The sequence below is a fragment of the Fusarium subglutinans genome (genome assembly GCF_013396075.1).
Source record: "Fusarium subglutinans strain NRRL 66333 chromosome Unknown NRRL66333_c0000068, whole genome shotgun sequence".
NCBI classification, from domain to species: domain Eukaryota; kingdom Fungi; phylum Ascomycota; class Sordariomycetes; order Hypocreales; family Nectriaceae; genus Fusarium; species Fusarium subglutinans.
Genome location: NW_023502131.1, coordinates 204,656 through 223,467, shown reverse-complemented (window position 1 = coordinate 223,467; position 18,812 = coordinate 204,656). Strand labels below are relative to the sequence as shown.

The 18,812-nt window shown below is 48.8% G+C and overlaps 5 protein-coding genes across 5 annotated transcripts; 3 read left to right on the top strand and 2 right to left on the bottom strand.

Annotated features, from left to right (window-relative positions):
• Positions 1 to 216: 216 nt before the first annotated feature.
• On the top strand, positions 217 to 3,617 carry FSUBG_6554 (sulfite exporter family; the record flags this gene model as incomplete). The annotated part of the gene is made up of 2 exons (XM_036684765.1): positions 217 to 565; positions 616 to 3,617. 2 exons carry the CDS (start codon positions 217 to 219, stop codon positions 3,615 to 3,617), a joined length of 3,351 nt encoding a protein of 1,116 aa, XP_036537989.1.
• Positions 3,618 to 4,200: 583 nt separating this feature from the next.
• On the bottom strand, positions 4,201 to 6,003 carry FSUBG_6553 (pheromone a factor receptor; the record flags this gene model as incomplete). Its single annotated transcript, XM_036684764.1, has 3 exons — positions 4,201 to 4,768; positions 4,820 to 5,318; positions 5,382 to 6,003. 3 exons carry the CDS (start codon positions 6,001 to 6,003, stop codon positions 4,201 to 4,203), a joined length of 1,689 nt encoding a protein of 562 aa, XP_036537988.1.
• Positions 6,004 to 7,489: 1,486 nt separating this feature from the next.
• On the top strand, positions 7,490 to 8,006 carry FSUBG_6552 (single-stranded DNA-binding protein; the record flags this gene model as incomplete). Its single annotated transcript, XM_036684763.1, has 3 exons — positions 7,490 to 7,767; positions 7,817 to 7,905; positions 7,957 to 8,006. 3 exons carry the CDS (start codon positions 7,490 to 7,492, stop codon positions 8,004 to 8,006), a joined length of 417 nt encoding a protein of 138 aa, XP_036537987.1.
• Positions 8,007 to 8,498: 492 nt separating this feature from the next.
• On the bottom strand, positions 8,499 to 10,201 carry FSUBG_6551 (glutathione synthetase; the record flags this gene model as incomplete). Its single annotated transcript, XM_036684762.1, has 4 exons — positions 8,499 to 9,522; positions 9,579 to 9,714; positions 9,773 to 9,852; positions 9,900 to 10,201. 4 exons carry the CDS (start codon positions 10,199 to 10,201, stop codon positions 8,499 to 8,501), a joined length of 1,542 nt encoding a protein of 513 aa, XP_036537986.1.
• A 1,674-nt stretch (positions 10,202 to 11,875) lies between these two features.
• On the top strand, positions 11,876 to 17,680 carry FSUBG_6550 (DNA repair rhp54; the record flags this gene model as incomplete). The annotated part of the gene is made up of 3 exons (XM_036684761.1): positions 11,876 to 16,726; positions 16,780 to 17,337; positions 17,462 to 17,680. The coding sequence occupies 3 exons, from the start codon at positions 11,876 to 11,878 to the stop codon at positions 17,678 to 17,680; spliced, it is 5,628 nt and encodes a 1,875-aa protein (XP_036537985.1).
• Positions 17,681 to 18,812: the final 1,132 nt, after the last annotated feature.

Sequence of the window (18,812 nt, the reverse complement as noted above, 5' to 3'; positions counted from 1 at the left end):
ATCTCACGCAACAGTGTCACTTCTCTCTCAACTGCTTTCGATCTAGGCTTCTGTCTTTCTCTCTTGTTTCTCTTCTTACCCCAACCCCAGTTCGAATACCTTGAGCTTAGCACTTGATGATGCTTGCATAATCTCATACTATTACGGCGACGTTTTTGGTTTCATATCATCGATATCATCGATATCTCACATATCAACTTATTCCATCAACCTACAATGCACTTCCGGTGGACTCGGCTGTGGGCGCTGTTCTGTCTACTTTTGATTGCACAGCATGTTAGCGGAGAGGTTTTTGGGATAGTCCCAAGAGCGGACGACAGCCCAGAGAAGACAACGGCAACCGATTCAAGCACGACGTCAACGCGTGGACCCAGTACTGCCACGAAGACTAGCGAAGTTTCCGCGAGGCAGACACAAGTATCTGATACCTCAAAATCTCAGTCTCAAACCCAGTCCATTTCAGTGTCTGCTACTGGGACAGAGAAAACGCAAAGTTCAGACCCTTCATCAACCAGCACAGACGGCTCCCTCGAAAGCGGACTTGATGATTCCTCGTACTACAATGGTATTGATAGACAGAAAACATTGATTGGGACATTAACTAATATTTTCTAGCTACGATACCCGCTGGACAGCTGCCCATTGAGCCTAGGCTCACCCCGGGCTGGGGCGTTGCAGGAACTATCCTACTTATTACTGGCCTCGCATATGGCCTAGTCGGGATCAAGAACCGAATGATCCATACTTTCTTTTCAACCGCTTTCGCTGCATCATTGGGCGTTGCCGTCCTCATTGTTTATGTCATGAAATCTGAAGTCAGCGATGCTCTACAGGGGGGCTATGTGGTTGCCGCTGTCATCTCTGGGTGCGTCCTCGGCGGAGCCTCAATGTTTTTTCGGGAGATCACCGAAGGTCTAGGCTGTGCCCTGGGTGGATTCTGCATTAGCATGTGGCTTCTTTGCTTAATTCCCGGAGGGTTACTCGGGCCTGTGGTTGCGAAAGCCATCTTCATTGCTTGCTTCACCGTAGGTGGGTTTGCATTCTACTTCAGTCATTATACTCGGGACTGGGCGCTTATCCTCATGATCGCCTTTTCTGGGGCCACTATTACAGTCTTGGGAATAGACTGCTTTAGCCGGGCTGGACTGAAGGAATTTTGGGCCTGGGTTTGGGAACTGAACGATGATTTATTCCCTCTTGGCGCAAATACATACCCGGTTACTAAGGGTATCCGCGTGGAAACTGCAGCCATCATCATCATCTTTCTCTTTGGAATCATCTCACAGATCAAACTATGGAAACTTGTCCGGGAGAAACGTGAAAAGAAGGCAGAGGAGGCTGCTGAAGGAGAGCGCAACCTCCGCGAGGAAGAGGAGCAAGTAGGCCGGAACATTGAAGAAGCGAACGCTCGAGAAAGACGCCAATGGGAGAGAATATATGGTGATGGAGACGTCGGAAGCTTGACAGCCTCGCGTGACTCTGACGATGCAGAGCCCACAAACGAGAAAAGGAATCGCAGCAGCCAAACGGACTCCTCTAAAACACGCTCGACTTCGATTGTCGAGGTCATCGAAATGGCGGAGATGCCAGATGCTGTCCAAACCAAAAAACAGCCTACAGTAACATTAATGTCTTCTGACCAAGATGAAGACGGCAGGGTCACAGTCCGCGTTGCCACGGACGATACAGTACAGCCAGCCATGGGGAGAGGGGATCAGCAATTAGATACCGGAACTGCTATGCAAAATCTCCCCCTCAAAGGCGAAGGGGTTGATCGGCGCATCTCGACACAGTCATCTGTTGCCAAATCTGCTGTACCTCCTGTCGTTCCTCTCCCATTCACCATTCCTGTCGCTGATGATAATGATGATGCGCTGACGAACGGTGATCGTTCTTCGGTGGCGACCTTTGCCGATGAAGAAGAAGATACTGGAATTCATACTTCGGGCCAACGACGCTCGCTTGCTAAGCGACTTTCCCGCCTGTCCCGGGGATCAATGGAGCTTCTTGGCAACATTTCACACCGATCTAGTCGTGTCTTTGGAGACTATCAAGAAAACGAACATGGTGAAAGTACTGATGAGTTGGTGATTCCACGATTGCGACCACGAGACGATGACGGCTCAGTTGCGGCGACAATTGATGACGACAGCATGAGTGGTGATGGTCGCCAGTACCGTCCGATTTCAGAGCTCCCAAAGAGCATTGAGATTAACGCCGAGTTCTCTGAGAAGGACGAAAGAGGCAAACCGAGTCCGCCCCCAATCGACCAGGAGACTTTTATACGTGCCGATGGAAACGAGGATATCAAGGCCGAAGAGCCTACCTCGGCTGACGTGGAAAAGACCAGATCCGCAACTTCTGGCTCATCAGCCCGTGTTAGTTTGACTAAAGATCGTCTACCTAGGTCACTCTCGCGGGTAGCACTCTCCTATAGAACCAACGAGTGGGCGAAGCATCTGAGCCATGCTGAAGCTCCGGAAGTTGATGAAATCCACATTGAGGCATCTCAAAACCCAGCAGTTCCGACCGTTGAGGCGCCCGCACCTGTACATGTCGACGAGCTCCGAAAATCGTCAGCCGAAGGAACCCCTGGACCTATGGTTTCAAGACCGGACTCTCAGGCGTCCAATTACTCGCACACTGCTTCGAGGCGAAACGTAAAGCAACACGTTCCAGCCGCTCTTGCTTTGCTCACAGGCGAGAGTCAGAGCCGAAGCCCTGGGACCACTCCAACTAGTAGCCTTATGGCACGAACTTCTTCGGGAGGCTTGCGAATAGCCTCGGGCGGAATTGCTCCAATTGCAGAAGAACAAACTATTCCAAGCCTGACTCAATCGATTGCTGAGGAGGAAACCATGGGGGTGCAAAACATGATTGCTCCAGCAGCAAATGAAAGTCAACGCACTTCAACACCAGGCGTTGTATCTTATTCGAGCCCCCAGACTCTCCTTGGTCAACGAGAGATGTACCTCCGTAATAAGTCGGCAGGGAACCTAGTGCCCAGCTCATCTGACGTGAGCCTCCCTATACGCCACAGAGCTTCGAGCGACGCAGGATCACTCAGTAATTATCCGATGTACGCCGCTGCTATTGGTGTAGATGTGGACGACTTGCCACTAAATCAGAGGAAGGAACTCTTGCGACAGACCAGTCTAAGCCCTTCTGTTTCAACACCATCTTTGCAGCGGCTCAGTGGCGGCAGCAACAGTAACGGTTTCAATAGTTCAGAAGCACTATTGAACACCCACCAACCGAAACGTGTGTCAACCCTTCCCACCTCTGCAGCCCGCGAGGCTGCCCTTGCGACATTCCGACAGTCAGTTCAGCATGAGTTGCGCGCAGGTACACCTGTCATCAGCAGTTCTGGCCGCGAGACCCCCTTCACCCCATCGTCTCTTTTAGCCAGCAGAGAAGTTGAGGTCCAGCGCAGTGTAGACATGAGTCGCAACATCCTTCTGAGTCAAAAGCAAGCCGAAGCCCAGCGCCGCGAGACACAGCAGCGGGAAAAGGAATGGGCAGACAAAGCCTTCGACGAACGAATGCGAAATGGCGACCTTCTTGACGTCCATCGTGAGGCTATGCGTAAGCTTCAGAGGCATGCCAAAGACATGTGACCAATGTCCTCATCAACTTTGGATTCATTGTACTCTGCAGGAGTTTCTTTTTCTTTTTCTTTTTCTTTCCCTCCTTCTTGTCTACCAAGCCATTTTACATACCCATTTTTTATCTCTTCGGATTATTATGATACCAATGGGTTTCACGGTCACTATTAAAAGTAGGGGTGGGTTGGTTATGAAGTATGGGTAAAATATGATACTGGAGCTCGGAAAGCTCCTTCTTACAATACGTATACTAGATAAACGCGTAAGGATTAATCTAGTGCATCTTTCACTCTGAAACCGATGGCAAAATCCAATTTAGCCTCATCTAAGCTCAATAGCCACCTAATCAACAGTAAAAGGAGACACGGAGTTCATGAATGGTGAATTATTAAGACTTGTAAAAGCACTTGACGATGTACATCTAAACCAGAGTAAAAGCTTTTCATACCTACGCCGTCGCCTGCAATGATGCCGAGCCCGGGTAATACGAGCTATATTAAAAACAAAATGGCGATAAAGAAGATAAAAGGCAGGGACCACATTGTATCAACTGAATGTATAGTGTTTATCATCTTGCCCAGCCATAAGTGCGCTCCTAGCGCTGATATGTTTCCTGCAGTGGTACAGTTGTAACAGAATACGTCGACGACATGGGAACCAACAGACTGGACTCGGTAGTAAAAACACCGGGAGTTGGTGCGATCTCTCTATCAGCCCAAACAAGCGTCTGGCTGCCAGGCTGCGTAGCGGAGTTGTTCTCCCACAACTGGTTGTTGACGACGGAGGGGAGAGAGTCAAGAGGCAAGCCGCGATCAAGCGGGGGCCGTTTATCCTTCTTCTTGCCAAAGCGAAAGGATGATAGTGAACGAAATGGAATGGTGGGCATGTCGAAGCGCGTCCGGAAGAGGAAAGGATTGCGAGGAGGTCGGTTGATGGGTTCCGAGAAAGTCGACATAGTTGGGGGAGGATAGGAAATCTCTCTTAAAGGCGACTGTGATACTTGCAACCCACAACCACCCACTCGAGGTCGTAACTCGTACTCAAGAGTCGCGGGAGGAGCGTCGGTGGACTGTAAAGATATCGGGTTGAGGCTTGCAGAGGACGCTGTGCTCAAAGTGCGCTGAGACAGAAGACTCCTGATCTTGCTCGATATCGAAGAGGTACTATGTAAAATTAGTTATATAAATAAATAAAAATCCCAGTTATTTACTCACGTCGAAGTCGTGGAGCCCATAAAACGAGAGTGTCCAGAACTGCTCCCAACAATTGTCCTGTCGGGGTCATACTCCTCATGAAGCTTGGGGAAGAGACATCCAAAGCCAAGACAGAGCAAGCCGCGACGATAACTATTCATGGCGTCCTTGGTCATGCCAAAAAAGATGACGACAGGAACGGCGGAAAGGATGTGGATATAGCAGTTGTTCAGATACCCGAAGTTGACACCATTGGAAGGGACAAAAACGACCGCCGACCATGGATAGGGGATCACTCGATTATGAATGAGGTCGTAATCAAAGGGTTGAAGAGGAAATGCTTTATGCATGTTGAGAACAGCAAGGGTGACCACAAGAGGTAGATATGGGACTAAGATGGCTAAGACCATTAGGTAAAGACGACGCTTCGTCCTCTGAGCGCGTTGGTTAGCAGACCTGCTGCTGTTGACCGCCGAACGAGTGGTTTTTGCAATGTCACGAAAGCGTATATAGACAAGAACTGTGTGATATTAGCTAACTTAGACTTATCTATGGCTAGGTGATAAGGGGGGCATAGACTCACTCGCATATCCAGATGTTACCAGTGCGACTGTAACAGGGGCCAGGACGAAGAAGACCATATATGGCCACGAAGGCCATGCAATCCAGCTACATCCAGCGAGGGTAGCTACTGCGTATCGTTGAGTAGTCAGTGGCCAGACCCATGCGACCTGGATGATTGGAAGGGGAAACATGATGAGTGCCTGGACCAGGTTACGCCGGCGTCTCTCCCGGACTGTGAGAGCATTAGCACGAAGGAGGCCGACTTGCTGGGCAAGATTCCGCATGATGGCCAGGAGGCAGGTTCCGAATAAGGCGCCATTAAAGCTGACGTAGTAGGCATTGATATCGCAGAATACTTCGCCATTCCACCACTTGCTAGTGTCGTCGTTCCGCCAAATGAGAGCATTAATTATTGTGTCGAGATTTGACCATTCGATATTGGCAATAAAGACAACGGCAGCGAATTCTCCATTGCGGTAGAGGTTCTTGAGAGGGACTATACAGGCAATATTGGCGATGAGCCCGAAGAGAACTCTGCAAACAAGGTTGGTTGTGAGAGACGGAATGGTGATGGTTCCGGGTCCAGGAGCCACGATGATAGACAAGTCGTCACGACCAAACAGGTGAGCTGAGTCGATCATGACGACAACTAAGAAGGAGGACAAGGAGGAATGTGTATATCTCAAGATTTATCAAGGTCAAATAAACTTGGTGTTGTTGGTGGTGGTGGTGATAGATGCAAGATGGCTCCGGACGTTACGTCTTGGCTCAACGGTTGATCAAAGCGGGAAGCGCAAGGACCTCACCCAGGAAGCAATGGCTCAGTTGGCTATGTCGAGCAGGACGTCAATAGTATATAATGAACAAAAGAAGGAAGTCGAAAGCAGCGAGATGTGCCATGGTAGAGGGCTCAATAAGACGGTGGTACCGTCACCTCGACATGAGATGAGATGAAGGGGCGGCATGCCAATTGGCGTTCCTGGGTCCCTAATTAGCAGCATATTTCGATCGGGGAACTATCATTAGCCCCCCTTCCCCTTTCAATGAGGAAGAAGCTGGAATCTCCGCCTCCATTTGGATTTTGGCGTTACTGTCATGTCTGCTTGTATAAGGCGCGGCTATTGTGGGCGTCTATTGACAACCCGATCGGGTAGGTGGAGCTGACAGGGGTAAGCGAACAAGACCACTAAATATGTAAGGCTCAATAGGCTGCAATACATGCATGCTGCTTCCAAGCCCATTTATTACCTACCTAGGTAGCTAGGGGGAAACAAAAAACGACGCTTCACACCAGCGAATTTTGGTGTTACCCCCCCCCCCCCCGAGGCTTAGGTATGTACAAAGTAGAAGCAGGTCTGTTCGATCTAATAAAGTTGGTAAAGAGATCGGCGGCGCTAAAGTCTGAGCCATAGAGCATGGCCTTTTCTCAGTAGAGGTAAACCAATTTGATTATCTATGGGGAGTGATCCAGAGCACTTAGCACCACGGTCTAGATGGGAGGATGAACAAGAACCGCCGTTAAAGTGCAATTGAAATGGTGATCTCAGTCTGTCACCACTAGTGAAAATTTTAGGGTAATCTATGCTGTAGGAAGTGATTCATTTCTTCCCATTCACCGAGAAGCGAAGTCCGCTTTTGGAATGGACCACTTCTTGGCCACGCGGAAGTTGAACGGGTTTATGCTTTCAAGACAGTACCTAGGTACCTTACCTAAGGTACCTAAGGTAGGTAAGTAGGTAGGTATTGGATGGTAAGGTACAGAGTAGAGTAACGTTAATGCGCATACTATGTAAATGCAGGGGTCGCATTCAAATCGTGGTGCTACAGATATGCAGTTATCCAGCACTCCACAGTAAGCGGCACCCATCTACCGGGTCGCACAACACCTTCAATCTGAGCCAATCAAATAGCGCATTGAGGGAGCATCCCTAATTCCAATCTCAGCTTTGCCCACCCTATCGCGTATCAGGGTTTCGAAACAAACCGTCTTGACGCGACAAGCACACCAAAGCTCAGTCCTCCAGTGTCCGCCTTATCAACACCTACCCATACCCTCGCCGCCCCGGTTTCCAGCTTCAGCTCTTCACCAACAACGTATCACGCAAGCAAGCAAGCAAGCAAGCAAACATGTCTTTCTCCTCCGTCTTCCGCCGCGCCGCTGTAGCCTCTGCCTCTGCTGCCCGGGCTTTTAGCACCACCACCCCTCGACCTCTGGCTAAAATCACCATCATTGGTAATCTCGCCGACACCCCCGAGGTTCACTCCACCAGCACCGGTCGCGAAGTCCTCCGCTACGCTGTGGCCAGCAACAGCGGCCCCCGAGACAACCGCAAGACCAGTTGGTTCCGAGTCACCAGCTTCGCCGAGGGCCCTCAGCGCGATTACCTCATGAACCTTCCTAAGGGGTACAATGACTTACAAAAGCAATTGCAACACGTGCTGACCATTGCATAGTGCCAGCGTCTACGTCGAGGGTGATGCCACTTTGAGCAACTATACCGACTCCAACGGTCAGAACCGCAGCAGCTTCAATGTTGTCCAGCGTATGTTTACTCCTCCCCAGAAGCTATTCACCACAGCTAACCATTCTTGAGGCACCCTCGAGGTTCTCCGACGCCCCCAGGCTCCTGAGCAGGGCGAGTAAGCAGCAAATATCAACTGAAATCCTTCTTGTAACATGGTCGCAAATAAATCCCCTGGCCGTAGTCTTCTGCCTGCCTGTTCTCCTCTCTCACTATGACCCGCTTCTTTTGTTGGATGTTAATGTATGGATGTAATGTACGATGAGCGTTGTGCGCAGCCTTAGGAGGATCTGTATGATATCACGATGTAATTGACTTTGTTGATCACGCACTTAATCTTTCGTCGTGTGTTCGCTTATACATGCTGCAGAATAGGGCCTGTGGTTTAGGAAGTGTCGTTAAAGCACTACTCCGTACCTAGTCTACCTTATGGTCACAAGTACCTTAGTGTGATCCCAGCTCTTTAGACGCACGGTGGATTCTCCTCCGTTTGGGGTTTCTACTATAGCAGGTAAGAGTTCTTCTAGGAGGGCAGGTCTGCTTGTCAACAAGAGATTGTATGGTGTTGATACCTTATGGATGCTGAAAGAGCTATGCCGGGAATCTAAGAGCATCTACACCAACGCACAACTGTCCATACATCCGAAACCAGCTGCAACCCCGCCTTCCTCGCTCTTATCGCCCTTTGTACGCAAGAGATACCCGGCTTCCTCATTGTGGTGAACTTTGCCTGTGCTCTGGTCCCAGATGCAAGTACCATAAATCCCCAGCTCGCAGATGACACCGCCTTGCTCTAGATTGCCATTGCGAAGAATGATGTTATGGACAGGTGGGGGAGTGATGAGCTCCATGAGAATGTAAGATCCCCAGTGGGATTCGGGAACAGATTTGAGGAAGTCTGGAATAGCACCTCGATAGATGTTGTTGCCACCACCTTCACGCTGCGGCTTCAACACATAATTTTGGCAAATCTTTGGATCGAGCGCCTTCTTCCGAGCCTCAAGGCCGGCATCGCTGCTGTCCATCGGGTAGATGTTGGTAAATGTGCGCCACAGCTCAGCTGCCTCATCCGTATCATCGCGAATGAACCTACTAAGAGCCGAGGACTCTGTGGAAGGGCGTGGTGTTGCGAGAATTTGTTGAACCTTCTTCGTTCCAGCTAATTGAGTCAGGACACTGGGGCATTTAATAGCATTCGACCTCTCCAGGTGATAACGAGCCTCCCAAGCTCGTTGATCAGGGTAGTCAGAAGGCCCATATCCTGATCGCATGTAGATCACAGCAACTTCGTAAATCTTGGAAGGGTTTCTTGGAAGGATGTACAGCAGCTGGCGTTTAGAGGTATCTGCAATCTTGCTGTGCTGTAGGATTTGGGAGTAAGGTAGTCGGAACACAGGGATAGATGGCGAAGCGCTACATATTTGGTATTCAAGATGGCGCTGGTCGAAGATGTTCCTCTCACCATCTTGTACGAGAAAGATGACGCACTTCTGGTGGCCGAGTTCAGAGTCGGGATAAATGTTGTACGCTTTCACGATACCTGCTGCTAAGCCACGAGTGCTGGCGTTCTCGGGCAGGTCTAGGGATCCGTGGGTAATAGAGTTGTCCAAAATCGGGTACTCGGCTATAGCAAGATACCTGTTCTCATTAGACTCAGTTTATTAATGAATAGCTTACGAAGGGAGTCGAATTACTTGTGGAGAGCAGAGGTGTACGTCGAAAGACCGCCAAAAGAAGAAGCAATGGTATTAAACTCAACCTGCTTGACTTGCAAAGAAGACTTTGAGGCTTCGGTATCCTGATGCACCATATAGTCTGAGCGGAACAAGCCTAGAGATAGGGGCTGTTGTCTTGTTAATAGGGCGTCTTTAATGGCATCAAGAGACACTTGCCTGTGTATATCCCTCAGCCTTAACCTTGGTATGGACGTCCCATAAGTTTCGAATAAACTCATCACCATCTGAGACCCTGAACTTATTTAGAAACGACAGCTTGAAAACCTAAGGTGTACTCACTCCTTCACAACCTGAGCCAAGAACTCTTCATCCCTGCTCACCGAGGCATACAGCTCGTTGTAAGTCTTTTGAACTGCCTTGCCCTGGGCGAAGCATTGCTTGGGAAATGGACTTGGGAAGAGGGTCACAGGAACGTTGATAGCAGCGATGCTTTTGGGGTCTGCCTCGGCGGCTATGACCGTGGGGGGAGGCCTGACTGCGAGGCCATTACCTATTGACCAGTCCTTGACGGTCTCGATGAGGGCGTCCTTTTCTTCGGTCTTGAGAGTGGGTGGGTATCTCCCGTTTGTGAGAGAAGCCATTATGCTGGAACTGACCTAGGCTTTGCAATGAGGTGAGGTGTTCACCGAGTAACTGGAATCGAGAGATACTTTTGATGACAGACCAACTTGGGTAACGCAGGTATGGAAGATATGTATGAAAAGTCCTTGGTGTATTAGTCAAGTCGCTGCTTGCGTGCTTAGCTGAACGGGGTGGCTTAATAATTACAGTGGGTGCGGGACGCGGAATACCTGAAGACAAAAGGCTCGTTCTCATGATTAAATGCCTAGTTTTAGGCGATAGACCACTTGCGAGACCCACGGCGAATGGATTCACCTTTTTGACGGCAATTGGACTGGAAGGGCTCTGCGTACCTATCTAGGTGTAGTACTTAATTTTGGTGTTTGATGAGGGGCATTTACTATAGCGGGGTAGCAAATTGTGCATTTTATACATATTATTGGGTAAAGTCATAGGCATCCTGTTTTGTTTGTCTTCTAAATCGGAGAGGACATGGTATATCGATATCTTGTTGGGGCCCCCGTCAACCACAGGAGCGTATACTAGTGGATCTCAAGTATCCATGAACAATGAAGCCGAAGACAATGGATGCTTCACAAGATAGACTAGGGGAGGGAAGAGAAATCAGGATCTTGATCCTGAATGATAAAAAGACTTAAGGTAACCTGCCAGCCTAAGCTTTCGGGATTCTTTATTAAGTTTAATTTAGCTCCTTCTTCTACAGTCTTGGATTTGCTTACTCCCCGAGGATACCTACCTAGGTTAGGTAGTAAGTAGAGTAAGATAGATATGATGTACCTGGGATATGTAGTTAGAACCCACTTGTACCTAAGATATCAAATACATAGAAAATACCTTACTTTAGTACAGTAGTATTGCAGAGCAGAAAAGACTGCCGCCTTTTGCCTATTATCTTCTCTTTCCCACGCACTTCAACTTTTTTTTCTCAAGTGTTCATATTTTCTCCTTCCTTCTTCAACTTTTCAGTCAATTATCTTCAATGACTAGTGCACCTAGGTTCCTTGCGGATTGGGACACGGAAAGGTCACGTGACAAACATACCTCCAGGTCGCAGGGGTGCCTAAGTGGAGGTGGTTGCCACTTCCACACGCACAGTACCAGCCTTGCCTTGGGTACCGTGCATCAAACGCGCTCTGAATGGAAAAGAAGGCACTCTCCCAACATCGCTCAACTTTGCACCTACGATTCCTGCGAAACTTGGTTTATTTCTTTTCTATTTCCTTTACTCTAATGATCTCATAGAACTCATAGAGAAGCGAGCCCGGAGATTTTCTTTTCCACTTCGCACGGTTTCATATCTCTTGCGTTCTACTTGCACTCTCACTTCACCTCATATTTTCCTCAAGGTAGCTAAGCCTCTGACACCCAAGTCTTCATCTTTTTTGAGCGTTTGGGATTTTATTTTAAGGCTAAAACACAAGGAGGATTCAGCCTTGAGTGGCTCTTCTCAAACGCGGCCAAGCGGCGGCGGCTATGCACATTTCCTCCCACACATATTCTAGTCGCTGGGCCTTCACTCAGCAAGCCTGTCACAAAAACGCATGCTCTGAAGTATAATAAGGATACTCACGTATGTCTCTTCCCCTTGTCAATGGCTAATTCTCTTCCTTGATCTTTAATAATAAGTTCGATAGAAGAATTATCTGTTCTCTTCTAAGCACGTGTGTCGCCAAATGGATGACATTGTGGATGATCCCTATTCCTGGGATATCGACGTGGTTGTTAATCGACTCTGCGCTCCCGGGGTCCCATGGAGTCGAGATCCTGCATTCCTCGCCACACGCATCCAGGAGGAGGAGTTTGACGGCAAGACTCTATTGACCTTTGAACATGTGTGTTCACGTCAAGAGTTGATGGACTGTCTCGGCATTAGGATCGCCCGCCACAAAGCTGCCCTCGCAGAAGCTATCGTTATTCTCCGTTCTAAAAGTAAAGGGTATTGGGATTGGCAGGCCGACTTCCGGCGAAAACAATCTGGATTCCCTGGCGAGGAAACCTCAACCTCAACACATGCCACGGAACAACGGCAATCATTCAATCTTCCGAACGGTATTCATTGTAAAGAAAAGGAGACGCCTGTTTCCGTTTCTGATACTAATGGAACGATTCCTCATGCTGCAGAGAACTCATTGCAGAAGGAGTCAGATAACCAAAACCATACGCAGACACACGAAGCAAATGACCAACTCCAACTTGCAACGCATTCTCGCCAGCCGCCCATTCATGAGCCTCCTGACCAAATTCCCGAGTTTCATGAGAGGTCTAGTAAACGCAGGCGGGTGGCGCCCATGCTGTTGACAGACATACCAAGGAGCGCCGATCCCGCTTTCCTCCCGACGGAAGCTGATGTGCTTGACTACGAGACCGCCAAGGCTGGGGTGGAGTTTGCAGACGATGATTCTGCAGACTTTCCGTGGGATACTGCACCCTCGTATGCCTACCTAGGCAAGGGCAAGATTTCAAGGGAGGACATGCTGACCCCAGTTGGCATGTTGAGCTCTCTCCTTAATGAGAACGACGATTCTTTTACTTCATTCAGCATCCATACAATCCCACCTGGAAGAAGACTAGCGGCAAACAACATTCTCAAGCGGCTTCTCACAGGCCGTTATCGCATACCTATCCATTCGTCTAGGTCGCCAAGTCATCTTTCCAACGACTCTGATGAGATCCTTGAACTCACTGACCTTGACCACGAACTGGACGCTGAGACCCTGAGGGAGATAAAGGAAGAAGAGGCTGAGAACGAGAGGCTTGGTGCTCTTGAAAAAGATTCCCAGCCTTATCCTTTTGTCACCCCTGAGCGAATCGCAGAGATACTAAACGAGGCTATAACAGCTATTGAGGAAAACTGGACTGAGAAGAAACTCCCAAAGTATGAGCGGAAAGCTTATAGTCTATGGCAGAAATCTCGCCGCCTTGGCATTAAGGGCATACAAATTCAGAATGCTTACAAAACGGCTAAGCATCTTGTCGAACGACTCCAGAAACTCTGTCTAGAAATCCAAAAGACGGACTCGGCCTCCGAGGCACATTACCGAGAGGCAGCCAAGAGCCTCGAACAAAGTTTGGAAGACAAGAAGTACCAGGAGTGGTTGATTAAGCTGCTTGAATCCTCAAGGCCACCCCCAAAACTACAAATAGTGACCCGTCCGAAACCACGCACCGCGCGGCAGCTGGACACTCTGGCCCTTTTGGAAGACGAGGTTCTGACTAGTTCCGAAGAGGAAGACTTCGTCGTTCCTGACGACCACATGGATGCAACTGAAAATAGGTTGACGACTGATCGGGATTCAACACCTCTACCTATGAAGCATGAATGGGAGGATTTAGAAACCGAATTTATGGATTTAACTCAGGACGACATGGATGAACCCCAAGGCTTGGGTGGGGACATGACTAATCCCATCGATTTGACTAGTCCTGTCAAGCAAGCGAATAGCCCCTTGAATGGAGATCGGGGAAACGCCATCCCTCTCACAAAGCATCTTTCCGTAAAAGAAACTCTCGATGCAAGCCCTTCTGATGCAGCCATCACCAATGGGGAGAGCTCGACAACGGACAACTCTGCAAACGTCGAGGCAACCCCACTTGAACCTGGTGCTGTCGGTTGCCAGGCTCCCATTAGCCATGCCTCTAAAAATGCTCACGACGAAAACCGAAGCCAAGAGATTCAGCCAGAAAAGCTACAATCTCAACGTCAAGTTGGCGGCTTTCAGCACCCACCCATTGAGAGTTTTGGCGATCTTCAGCAGCTTGCATCTCAACCACTTAAAAAATATGTCAAGCGCAACGATCGCTGGCGATTGTTGATCGGTGAGATGTGGCATATGGAGCATGCACGGCGGAAGTCAGTAGTCGATCTGATATTATCAGATCACCCCAATAAGGTATGGGAGGAGCATATCCAGCCATATTTATTTGAACCCCTTGAAGACCCAGAACAGCTACCACGGGGCAACGCGAAGGTGGTTCTTTTTGACGTTGTACGTCTTTGTCGCTGCTTCTTTGTGTGTCAGCACACAACAGAAGATCAAATGCTTTCCTATAAAATAGGAAAGTTGAGAAAAACATTGCACCAAGCACAAGTCAAATTCTTCGAACCTCTTTGTCTATTCGTAGCGGCTCTTATGCCGTACTTCCCCCAGGATAGTCAAATCTATAGACAAGACATGGACATTCTCGAAGACCTATTTCCAGAGGAACAAGATGAGATGGATGACCCTGACGATGTCTTCGAGGAAGGGCGAGCGGGGCGTCGAAGACCAAAAGAAAAAGAAATCATCCGTGATAAAGCAGCCGTGGATCTTCGAGAACGCGAGAATCAAAGGCTTAGGGAACAAGAGGCTCGCAGAAAGAAATTGAGGGAGACCCTCGCACTGGATGGCTCAGTGTCACGGGATGGGACTCGCCTTATCATAAACGAAAGCAAAGAAGAAGACCAAGGTCTTATCTACATCCATGAGGACATTGGTCGCCGCATCAAGGATCACCAGATCGACGGCGTCCGTTTCATTTGGAACCAGATTGTGCGAGACCCCAGTGTTCGACAAGGCTGTTTGCTAGCCCACACAATGGGACTCGGCAAAACGATGCAAGTTATCACTGTCCTCGTGGCTTTGGCAGAGGCCGCACAATCAAGGGATCCATCTGTAGTGGCTCAAATACCCGAAGATCTGAGGGAACCGCGGATTCTGGTTCTTTGTCCAGCTGCCCTGGTAGACAACTGGATGGATGAGCTCCTCAAATGGGCACCAGCGGATTTACTGGGTGAGCTACGCAAGGTCTCATCTAATACGCCGGTCGAGGAAAGGACTGCGGTGGTGTCGTCATGGGCTTCCGGCAGAGGCGTACTTACACTTGGCTACGAAATGTTCAAAATAATCATGAACATGTCAGATGAGCTAGCAGATCTTCTGACAAATCGTCCGGATGTGGTCATCGCCGATGAGGCGCATAAAATGAAGAATAGGGAGTCGCAAACTAACCTGGCTTGTTCGCGTTTCAGAACCAAGAGTCGCATTGCACTCACAGGATCACCACTGTCCAACAGTGTACTAGAGTATTTTGCCATGATTGACTGGGTCGCCCCCAACTTCCTTGGCCCGTTCTCCGAGTTTAGTCACATTTATGCCTCTCCGGTCGAGCGAGGCCTCTATAACGACAGCACTCCAACTGAAAAAAGGAGAGCTCAAATGAGGCTGAAGGCGCTTGAGCAACTTGTGGCACCGAAGATCAATCGCCATACGATCGCTGCCCTCAAAAACGACTTACCACCAAAGCAGGAGTTCATCATATTCGTGCCTCCGACGATACCTCAGAAGCAGTTGTACCAACTGTACATCAGGGGTGTAGAAAGAGAAGGCACCGACTCGCAAGCTGAGACTTTTGCTGCCATCAACCATCTTGGATTGATTTGCAGCCACCCACGATGCTTTGAAGCAAAGGTGAAAGCAATTCAAAAGGGCATGCGCTCGAACAATGACAATGAAGACAAGTCCTTCCCCAAGTCTATGATTCCAGAGTTCTTGAAAACGTTGCATTCTTTTAGGGACTTGGACACGCCAACGCTTTCATTAAAAACAGAACTGCTGACAATCATACTCGACGAGGCGCGGCAAGTCAAAGATAAGGTGCTCATTTTCAGTCAGTCCTTGCACACATTAAATTATATCGAAAACATGTGCAGAATGCAGAGAAGGACAGTTTCTCGCCTAGATGGCAGCACACCAGTTCCGAGTCGACAGAGGCAGACAAAAGACTTCAATGAGGGCAGCAAAGAGGTGTTTCTGATATCTACAACTGCTGGTGGTGTAGGACTCAACATTCAGGGGGCTAATAGGGTTGTCATTTTTGACGTCAGATATAACCCATCCGATGAGCAACAAGCGGTGGGCCGAGCGTATCGTATCGGCCAACAAAAACCTGTATTCGTTTACCGTTTCATGGTCGCAGGAACTTTCGAAGATAATCTTCACAACAGACAGGTTTTCAAAATGCAGTTGGCATCGCGAGTTGTTGACAAGAAGAATCCCATCAGCTGGTCAAAGCGCAAAGGCGACGTAGTGTCGGTGATCAGAGATTGTCCGCCGAGCGATCTCGCCCCTTATCTGGGCAAGGACAGAATTCTGGACAAACTTATAAATCATCGCAAGAACGGCGAGAGCATCCGATCCATTGTGACAACGGACACTTTCGAAGAGGAAGATCTCGGCGCAGCGTTGACTGAAGATGAGAAGAAGCAAGTAGCTCAAATGATCGAGCTGAATCGTCTTCGAGAAACAAACCCAGAGGAGTATTTGAAGGCGAAAGACCTAGTGGATCTAAAGGAGCAGGCTAGGTTGTATGGAGAGCAGGATGAACTTCTTCGTGCGAGTTCGTTATCTCAACAGCTTGCCCCTCGATCAATTCACGACACTTCGGGTATACTTCACAATGCACGATTTCCGCCTCCAGCAACCGCTCCATCTCTTCAACAGGGTGTTTCAGGCGCCGAGAAATTATGTCACGAAACGAGCTCACCTGTAAGTCCCTCTCTCGGCATGTTTTCGGGTTCCCTGCTTACACAGACAATAAGACAAACCAGCCTGTGTCCCAGCAACCTCCAGCTTCTAGCCATGGCCCAGCACCAATGCCAATGGCTGGCGCAAACACCTTTTTCGGAGAACTTAATCATTCTGGGCCAGTGGTTGAGCCGCAATCGACCCCGATCATTCCTGCACAGTTGCACGCGAGTCCCATCTTTAAGCAAGGTGGCGTCTTCAACGTAACCGAGAACCCTGCTATGGTCGAGTTCGAGGGTTGCCTGCGGGAGAGCCTCGAAAAGATGCAACAACGCAATGTGCTACAATCAAAACCTGGTGAGCTAGCCAAGTCTACAACCATACGTGTGAATGATGTCCGTAGGAAGGGCCAGTATGGGTTGCTCCCGGACACAAAGCATTGGAGGGTACTCATTCGGCTTCTGTCGCACGAAAAATGGGTGATTGCAATTGCCGCAGGCCTTATAGCGCCAGAATACTTGGCTCAAGCCGAAGAGAAAGACCTCGAAAAGCGACTCGAGGCCATTAATGCACTCACGGAAACGGAGATCGTTACCCGGGCACTTGAGAAGACCAGTTCTCCCGACCCAAATGTATGATGCTCATCAACCCCAGCTCCGGACAGCCCTCTTTTCTGCCACTCTCCAACTTCCTCTTCTCCCTCTCTTTCCTTTTTTGGCGCACCTTCACTAATTTGTTGTTTCAAAGAATTTGCAGAACATCAGGCGTCGAAGCTCGCACCAGGGCGAGAAGCGATCCCGGGCTACGGATGATATGAAAGTAATGCGGGAAGCGGCGGACAATAGGAGAAACCGAGCATTCCGTCTACCACCATGGGCAAATGAGGCCCTTTTTGAAGAGAAAACCCGAACATCACCTGCGATGGGCACTCGGGAAGGACAGTTTGGTTTCAGGGATGTTACGCCTGGTCTCTAACTTGAGAGACCTTACAACATCGTTCGTTTCGATTGAGGATTGGAGTTTATGGGATCATGCAGATGGGAATGATGATAGTGCGGTGTCCATACGGGAAGATAAGTTTCGATGGCGTTTACGGCATGACATAGCATTGAGCCAGATGATACCCTTTTTGAGGACGCATTAATTAATATGCAGATTTGTTTAGAGAGGTAAGTGGGTTGAATTGTCAAACCCATATTTAGCCCCCCGGCGGGAATCTATCAATAATAAACTTCACGCAGCAAGTAATCCATGGGTCTTGAAGTTGGAAACTAGATGATTTGCACTGTAGGTAGAGAGAGGTGTACTTTGCAAGTACTTCTTCCCACTTCCACCTTTTTACCACATTCGATGATTTCTGTTGCTTCATGAATCCCGAACGACATAATCGCCATCTGAATAGTTGGTGAATTACATTCCCAACATATCTTCAGCCTTAAAGAAGGATTCTCTTTTTACTCAAGTTACAAATAATTATAGTCCATGATAGACTTCGGCAATTATGCCCCTATATGTTCAACAAGGAAAGCCTTGCTTTATACTAGTGCGTTTAATGAGGACGTGCAAAACCACCGGTTTCGGGGAGGGACGAAAATGCCTTAGCATTAGTAGCTCTCCACCACTCTTGCATCCATAAAAATGCTTGGGTTGAAGAAGACGGAATAACTGAATGGTTGAGCAGTGGGTATGCATCGTACGAGACATTTAGTACGAGGCCGAGAGTGTTTAATTTCAGACTCGGGGATCTGGCCTGACATTCAATTCTTTAGTAGTATCATGTCTGACAAGGTTGCTCTATGCCGAACTAATATCAAGTTAGGGCATTCGGAACCCTTCATTGTGTTATTTTCTTTCTTCGGAGTGATGCAAGTCTTCCAGTTGATGGACCTCGTCATGTCCGCCTTTCAATGACAATTCAACGATAGCCAACCAATAACCAGAAAGTAATGGATAGATCTAGCCCTTGCTGGGATCTAGAGTGCAAAAAGGACGAGCCAATCACGAGTGAGGTATTTCGGTACGGCCGTTCCTGAGTTTGACTCGGGCGCTGTCTCCCCTGTACGTACCAACATCGGCATGTGCGGGCTTTCACCTTTTGAGGCTGCGG